We start from the raw sequence: 9,183 nt of genomic DNA on the forward strand, positions 1-9,183 counted from the left end.
AGGCCAACACATTCATTTTCTGGTGTGAATTATAACTGTACACAGACTAGAACATTGGTATTTCTCACTTTAGGCACCTCCAGTACCTCAAACTAATCCCCCTTTGATAATGTACAAAATGGAGTTTCTGGATCTGCAAAATTTAAGGATTAGGCCCCAGGCAATGGCAATGTCATCAAGGTAATGTCACTCAGTGAGGCAAGTCTGACTGGCCAGTTGACATCACTATGTGACATCTTTATCAGCTATCTCTACTTAAAAAGAGCAGGAAAGCCAACCCTGTAAAAATAAACAAGTAATGAAAACACAATGGAAGTGAAATCTAAAAATGAATACACAAGATTTAGGTTTTTCCTATCTGTTTTGTTTTTAGGAGTAGTAGTAGCCAATGACCCACAAACAAAGGGAAGAATAAATCCATGAAAGCACTGGTCTATTTCCCTCACCATGGTATTTCTAAGACCTAGAAGTATCTCTGACCCATCCAGTAAACATTTATTGGATGAATAAACAAATGAGTATTTAAGGAGGGTGTTAATTTCCTTGGTATTTACATCTTAATACCAAGGATTCCGGAACTATAGAGAACTATTCTTAATTATTTCAACACCATTTAGGCCAGACTGGCTGTAAACATTATCTGATTTCCTGAAGACAATGAATGTATCTCTCTAGCCTTTAACTTATTTACACAGTAGGAGTTATAGACTACCCTTGCATTCCTACGCAGAACTTCCTTTTTTGTAAAGACAGAGGGCAGGGCCTAAACTTAACCACAAGAGAAGAAACTACTACATGCTGGCAGTTGTTTTTGACAGAATAACATAAAACATTTTTATTCTTCTTCCTTCTAGATTCCCATAGACATGGTTTAACATGAGACAAATTTCATGAGAGATTTTTCAAGGGTAAGAAACAAAAGCAAAGACAAGAAGTATGCTGAGTGCTCAAAAGGGTTAAACAATGAGTTACCATACAACCCTGCAAATCCTAAGTATATATACCAAAAGAACTGACAACATAGCCACATAAAAACTTGTACATGAATGTTCCCAGCAACACTATTCAAAATAGCCAAAAAGTGAAAGTAATCCAATTGGTTATCAATTGATGAATGTATAAATAAAATGTGGTTTATCCATGCAACAAATATTATTCAACCATAAAAAGGACTGAAGTACTGATACATGTCACCACATGGATGAACCTTGAAAAGATGCTAAGTCAAAGAAGCCAGTCTCAAGGGAGCCACATATTGTATGACTCCATGTATACAAAATGTTCAGAATTTAGGCAAATCCAAAGAGAGAAAGTCATTTAGTGGTTGTCAGGGGCAGAGGGAGTGACGGCTAATGTGTACGGGATTTCTTTTTGGGGTGATGAAAAACGTTCTGTAATTAGTAGTGAAGGTTGCACAATTTTGTAAATATGCTAAAAAATGCTGAATTGCACATTTTAAGGCATGAATTTTATGGTATGTAAATTATGTATGAATAAAAAAATCACATGCCAAAAGGAAATAAAATCAGCAAATAAAAAATATACACAAAGGGGAGCATCTCTCCTTTCTGCTCATCCTTCCCCCATGCAGTCTCTGACTATAAAGTCAAATTTTATGTAGCTATTCTGCAAATGACTGGAACCCTAAAAATATCCTAACCACTACACAAAAGCGGCTGCTTATTTTGATAACATTTTTGTAACACAGATCTTCCTTAAAATCCAAGTTGACAAAGGACTTATTCTACAAACCCAATCGTATACAATCCACTAGAATTAGCTTTGAGGGGAGGTGCCTTGTAACTGGCACTGGCACAAAACACATTTCAGTTCACAAAAGAAAACTACACTATTAGTCTAGTCAGGAGGCAGTATCATCGGGGACCTAACTGTGATGGATGTTCTCTTGGTGTTTTCTGTCTCAAGCCTGAGACAATGGGCCTCAAAAACAAAACAAAACCCCATACTGAACTACACTAACTCATAGGAAAGTATGTCCTGTGTTTACATAAAGTGAATTCAAAATTACACAAGAAATTAGTAAGTACTACTCCCAGGTGCTAAACTCATTCATTTAGTGTCAACTTTGCTGCTTCTTAGTTGCAGATGCAGTTAAATAAAAGTCCTGCTCATACACAAGATATCTTATCCGGCTGAAACATTAGTCATAGAATAAGAGATACTTTAATCTCTTCTGAAACAATGTCCTAGTTTAGAACCTCTATTTCAAAACAGCAGAAAGAATAATGCAGAGGTTTTCAAATGGAAATCAAGATGAATACACTGGAAGGCCATGAAAAGCATTCACCGAATTGGATTTTGCTCCCAGTTTGCTACTAAATAGTGCCTGGCCTAGAGGAGCTCTACAAGGTTTTCAAAATACATAAAACCTAGAACAACTACAACAACAACAACAACAAAAAACCCTAGAACATGCCAAGAATTCTTAATGATGAAAATATCCAAAGGCACTGTTTTCACAACACTATTCTATCAGTTCTACATTTTCAGATTCTGTGCAGCATGGGAGTTACTAGAATGACAATATAGACCAAGTGCCGGTGCCTGGCTGGCTTAGTTGGAAGAACATGCAATTTTTGATCTCGGGTTTGGAGTTCGAGCCCTACATGGGATGTAGAGATTATAAAGAGAAAATCAAAAAAAAAAAAAAAAAAGGTTGTGATATATAGAAAAATCCCATTCACTCAAATGATGGATTCGTGCTCAAACGATTCCACTCAGGTGGAACCCTACTCAAAGAGACTTCATGAAGCCCCTGTATTAATAGTTGCTTGAGGATTATCTGTCTTATTGCACATCGGCAGTGGGTTCTATCTTCCCTCTGTATATGTTCCGGGGTGTTCCTTTACCTTTGATAACCATGTCCCCATAGAACAGATAATGCTGTCACTTGAAAGTATAGTTAGCTTTATAACTTCATAGCACTCCTTTCTTTAAATCTGTTTTTCCATTTCCCTACACTTTTGTATTCTCAAATGTGCGCTCAAGAGTATTTCAATTTCCTTCTTTTGCCCTTCCGACACAGCTCCAACTTCAAATTCTAAAACATCTAGAATAGGGTTAAATGTTTTTTTTTTAATGCACTCAAGATTACATGGGACCACGAAGTACGACTTTCAAGCATTAATCCCATTCATTTGGTGTTAACTCTGCTGCTTCTCAATTGCCCTGCGTCTGCCTCTAGTCCTCCCCTTACAATATCCCATGCAGGCCCTCTAAGGGCAGGTCTCCGCGAAGAACCCCCACCTCCTCCACCTCCCCGCAGTGCTCAGCGCCCCGGGTGAGGCCCTGGCTGTTTGCTCTGCTCCCTCGCTCTCCCCACCTCCACCCCAGCCCCATCACCGCCCCGCGCGGTTTAGGGGGCGCCCCTCACCCTCTCCCTGGAGCCCCCAAACCTGTCTCTTCCCCTTGAGACTCCTCCCCCGCCCCGCCCGCTGGGTCCCCTCCCTCGTCCCTTGGGAAGCCCGGGCGCCCCGGCCCCTCGGAGCCCTCCTAGCCCTCCTAGCCCTCCGCCCCGCCGCCGGGCGCGGCCCTCCGACCTGCCTCCGCGCCTCCCGCAGCCCCTGCAGCCTCTGGCCCAGCTCCCGCCGGTAGCTCTGCGCCGCCTCCACGCTCTCCCGGGCCTCCTGCAGCAGCAGCTCGGGCTCCAGCTCCATCGCCCCCTCGTCCGGCCGCGCGGCCGGCGGCTGCGGGCGCGGCTTCCCCACTGCCCCGGGCGCCGGCGAGCGGGGCCGGCGCGACCACGCGCAGGCGGAAGCACCGCCCCACCCCGCCCCACGGCCGCCTGATTGACAGCCGCGCCCGCTCCTGGCGCGAGCCGCCTCCGGGTCCTAGCGCCGACCTCGCCGAGCCCGCGCGGCCGTGGCCTTGCTCCCGCGCAGCGCGTGAGTGCGGGGCTTCTCTTCCAGACACGCTCGGGGGCAGGGAAAGATCCGTAACTACGCCCCGCGGAGCGCTGCCCGCATCTTCTCTCGTTCAGGCCTCACTACCAGCCCCCCTTGCGTCTCCATTTCACGGAGCAGGAAACACAGAGGGGGGAGGTATTTAAACCGCAGGTATTTAAACTCAGATGGCTTTTTTTTTTTTTTTTTTTTTAAGATTTTGTTTATTTATTCATGAGAGACACACAGAGAGAGAGGCAGAGACATAGGCAGAGGGAGAAGCAGGCTCCATGCAGGGAGCCCGATGTAGGACTCGATCCCAGGTCTCCAGGATCAGGCCCTGGACGCCTAAGGCAGGTGCCAAACTGCTGAGCCACCCGGGCGTCCCTCAGGTGTCTCTTAAATCGTCGCTGCCGTACCTCCCTAGCAAAGGAGGGTCCTTGAAGCGGCAGGCGTCTCAGAAGGTCACTGTGAACCAGGCACCCCGCTCACAGGGTCAGGCAAGAGCTCACCACCCAGAAGGTCGCAGTCCAACGAGGGAGCCAGGACGATGACCAGCAGAGGTACAGCAATCTGGCCAGAAGAGCAAGCTGGGTGTTAGCAAGCTTTTCCTGTAAGGGGGCAAGTGGTAAAACTTGGGAGCTAGGTGGGCCTCCCGTCTCTCTTGCCTCGTCGGAGGTAAATGAGCGTGACCCTGTGCATATAAAACCTTATGGATACAGATGTGAACTTCACATAATTTTCCTGTGTCACAAAATATTCTTAGCACCTTTTTAAAGCTATTTAAAAATAAAAATACGGGTTCCTGGGTGGACCAGTCAGTTAAGCAGCTGACTCTTGATTTTGCTCAGGTCCTGATCTCAGGATTTTGAGATAGAGCCCTGCAAAGGATGCTCAGAGGGAGTCGGCTTGAGATCCCCTCTATCACTCCCTCTCTCCTTCCCCCCATTTGGGCTCTCTCTCTCTCTCTCTCTCTCTCTCTCTCTCCCCCTCATAAATAAAATCTTTCAAATAAAAAAAGCAGTAGGTCAGATTTGGCCAGGGCTGTTGTTTCCTGACCCCTAGCTTAGGATGTTAGAGCTGAAAGTTGGCTTAGCCAGGAAACAGAGACAGAGCGTGTTTTGCTAATTTTACACAACAAATCTGTATTAAAAGCTAGATTGCAGTTTTCCTGGGCAGAATAAAGCTCTTTCTACAACACTGTTTTGTGCTAAGTAAATGACACTTGGAACTAGAGAAATTTTAAAAAGGGAAGCACTACTGGAAAAAATGGGAAATTAGCTTTATCTTGAAGGTAAGGTAGTTGAGCACTTAGTAAATACTCAACAAATGCCTGTAGAATAAATCAAGGTATTAGCTAAACAAAAGGGATGTGGAATGGTACTCTAGATAGGACAAAACTAAGGAAAGGTATAGGTCTTGGTAATAGTAATATAAGTGGATTCTTTAAGAAAGAAGGGACAGACCACTTTGGGGAGGTGAAACGGAATAACGTACTGGGAGATGAAGTTAAAGAGAATAAGGGCCATGGAGTTCAGGTTAAGAAGTTTTGACTTTAGGCGTTCCAGGTGGTTCAGCAGTTTAGCGTCTGCCTTCAGCCCAGGGCATGATCCTGGGGACCCGGGATCGAGTCCCACACCGGGCTCCTTGCATGAAGCCTTGCATGGAGCCTACTTCTCCCTCTGCCTGTGTCTGCCTCTCTGTCTTTTGTAAATAAATAAATAAAATCTTTAAAAAAAAGTTCTGACTTTAATGAATAGACATTAAATGTTTTTGCAAGTGCATTGACATTTACAAAGCAATGCTTTAGGAAGATAAATGATAGGGATGGCATTTGGGTGTATCTAAAGATAAAGTAGGGGAAGGGGTGCCTGGGTAGCTGTCAGTTAAGCATCCAACTCTTGGTTTTGACTTAGGTCATGATCTCAGGGTCGGGGCCCTGTGATGGCTCCATGCTCAGCAAGGAGTCTGCTTGTTCCTCTCTCTCTTCTCCCCTCCCCCAATCCCTCTCTCTCAAATAAAGAAATAAAAACTTAAAAGTAAAGATAAAGTGAGGTTAGCAATAGTAAATTCTCAATAAATACTTGTTCAGTGAAATGAAAATACATAGGAAAGATGGATGGAGTGGTAAACAAGGAAAGACCACAGGCATTAATTAGTCCAGCTATGATAGGATAGAGGCTTGAATTAGGATGTTGACCTTTACAGAGGTTTGACAGTAAAGCAGAGGAAAAGATAATTAACTACTTCAAGGGAATAGGAGGGTTTAGGCAAAGAAACAGGATTTACTAAATGATCTTGAACACAGTATGTTCTGTGTGCTCTCTAAAGCTAACTGAATAGAATTGGATCCCACCCCGGAAGACTTTACTATGTGAAATTTTTTTTTAATTTTTTTTTTAAGATTTTATTTATTTGTTCATGAGAGACAGAGAGAGAGAAGCAGAGACACAGGCAGAGGGAGAAGCAGGTTCCATGCAGGGAGCCTGATATGGGACTTGATCCTGGGACTCCAGGATCATGCCCTGGGCCAAAGGCAGGCACTAGACCGCTGAGCCACACAGGCATCCCCTATGTGAAATTTTAAAAAAAGAAAAAGAAAGAAAGAAAAATTGGGAGCCCCTGACTGGCTCAGTCAGAGGAGCCTGTGATACTTGATCTCAGGGTCAAGAGTTCAAGCTCCATGCTGGGTATAGAGATTACTTAAACAAACAAACAAACAAACCAACAGAGGTACCTAGGTGACTCAGTCAGTTAAGCTCCAACTCTTGATTTTGTCTCAGGTCATGATCTAGAGTCCTGGGATCAACCGCCGCATCAGGATGTACACTCAATGGGTAATCTTGAGGATTCTCTCCCTTTGACCCTACCTTCTTTGACTGTCCCGCTCTCCACTCAGACTCACATTCTATCTCTCAAAATAAAGTAATCTTTTTATTTTTTTATTTTTTTTATTTTTATTTTTTTATTTATTTATGATAGTCACAGAGAGAGAAAGAGAGAGAGGCAGAGACACAGGCAGAGGGAGAAGCAGGCTCCATGCACCGGGAGCCCGACGTGGGATTTGATCCCGGGTCTCCAGGATCGCGCCCTGGGCCAAAGGCAGGCGCCCAACCGCTGCGCCACCCAGGGATCCCTAAAGTAATCTTTTTAAAAATAAATAAATAAGCTTTTTTAAAAAAAGAAAAATTAAAAAGAAAATGTCTGTAAGGCCAAGACATGAATTTTGGTCTCATTCAACTTCATTTCCTTGACCTGATAGGAAACAAGAAATATGTATGTATATATGTATGTATGTATGTATGTATGTATTTAAGGTTTTATTTATTTATTCATGACAGACACACAGAGTGGGAGAGAGAGAGGCAGAGACACAGGCAGAGGGAGAAGCAGGCTCTGTGCAAGGAGCCCGATGTGGAACTCAATCCCGGGTCTCCAGGATCCGGCCCTGGGGTGAAGGTGGTGCTAAGCTGCTGAGCCACCCCGGCTGCCCAAAAATATGTATTTAATATAGCCACATTATACAGAAAAATGATACAAAGAAAACTGAAGAAAATCTTGTGAAACCACTCCTCACGGGCTTAAAATTTTGGGATGTTTTGTTTTAGACTTTAGAGCAAAGTAAATAGTCTGGTCAGTAACTGGAGGATTGATCTAGAGGTGGCAATGATAGAAGCCAGCAGGCCAGCAGGCAGAGTTTTACATAGTTTTTTTTTTTTTTAATATTTTATTTATTTATTCATGAGAGACACAGAGAGAGAGAGGCAGAGACACAGGCAGAGAGAGAAGCAGGCTCCATGCAGGAGCCCAAAGTGGGACTCGATGTGGGACTCAATCCTGAGACTCCAGGACCACGCCCCAGGCCAAAGACAGGTACTAAACTGCTGAGCCATCCAAGGATCCCCAAGTTTTACATAGTTTTATCTCCTTTGCATCACACTGGTCTAGAATTGACTTTTCAAGTTTACCCAGAGGTGAGCAGGTTCAGGGCCACAAGCTTCTCCTGCTAATAAGACTTGTAAGAAACAAAGCAACTTGCTTAGTTATTTAGTTACAAGCATGATATAATTGCTTGGAAGATTACAACAGCTGGAAAATCAAGTTGTAACCAGAGAGTTGTTTGGTAAACATGGGTTCAGTCCAGAATACTTTGGTTATCTGGTCAGCCAAGCCTTCCTCTCCCCTCTCTCCAGCCTTTGCTCAGAAAGCTTCTAACTGTATTGGGCACACTGACATTTTTCTTAGTCTCTTAGCTCCCCTGTTTGCACACTTAAAACTATTAACACATTCTTTAGAATCAACTGGCTGTAATTTTTCTTTAATTTTTTTTTCAATTTTTACAGTCACACAGAGATAGTCACACAGAGAGAAAGAGAGGCAGAGACACAGGCAGAGGGAGAAGCAGGCTCCATGCACCGGGAGCCCGACGTGGGATTCGATCCCGGATCTTCAGGATCGCGCCCTGGGCCAAAGGCAGGCGCTAAACCGCTGCACCACCCAGGGATCCCTCAACTGGCTATAATTAAGTAAGTCTTAGTACATAGTTGTTTTTTTTTTTTTTTTTTTAAGATTTTATTTATTTATTCACAAGAGATACACAGAGAGAGAGGCAGAGATACAGGCAGAAGGAGAAGCAGGCCCCATGCAGGGAGCCTGATGTGGGACTCCATCCTGGGAGTCCAGGATCACACCCTGGGCCAAAGGCAGGCTCTAAACCACTGAGCCACCCAGGGATCCCCAGTACATAGTTTTTGAATAGGGACTCATACAAAGAAATACTACTGTCCAATCAAAAATAATTAAGAGATAATTCTTTCTTTTTTTTTAAGATTTTATTTATTTATTATTAAGAGAGAGGCAGAGACACAGGCAGAGGGAGGAGCAGGCTCCCTGCATGGAGCCTGACAAGGGACTCGATCCTGGGTCTCCAGGATCAGGCCCTGGGCTGAAGGCAGGCACTAAACCGCTGAGCCGGGCTGCGCCTTAAGAGATAATTCTTTTTTTTTTTTAATTTTTATTTATTTATGATAGTCACACAGAGAGAGAGAGAGAGGGGCAGAGACATAGGCAGAGGGAGAAGCAGGCTCCATGCACTGGGAGCCCGACGTGGGATTCGATCCCGGGTCTCCAGGATCGTGCCCTGGGCCAAAGGCAGACGCCAAACCGCTGCGCCACCCAGGGATCCCTTAAGAGATAATTCTAATCTTGATTGTAACTCGTAACATTTTAATTAATGCTGTATATTTTTAGTTTGGAGAACTCACATTTACAGAAAATCAGA

General features: G+C 44.2%; 1 protein-coding gene across 1 annotated transcript in view; it reads right to left on the reverse strand.

Annotated features, from left to right (window-relative positions):
- CRLF3 (cytokine receptor like factor 3) overlaps positions 1–3,752 on the reverse strand; it is a 45,996-nt gene extending 42,244 nt beyond the window's left edge. Inside the window, exon 1 of the mRNA XM_072779416.1 lies at positions 3,561–3,752. Coding sequence (XP_072635517.1) covers positions 3,561–3,677 — 117 coding nt within the window. The 5' untranslated portion in view covers positions 3,678–3,752. The remainder of the gene's footprint in view (positions 1–3,560) is intronic.
- Positions 3,753–9,183: the final 5,431 nt, after the last annotated feature.

The sequence above is a fragment of the Canis lupus genome, chromosome 16 (genome assembly GCF_048164855.1).
Source record: "Canis lupus baileyi chromosome 16, mCanLup2.hap1, whole genome shotgun sequence".
Lineage (NCBI taxonomy): Eukaryota > Metazoa > Chordata > Mammalia > Carnivora > Canidae > Canis > Canis lupus.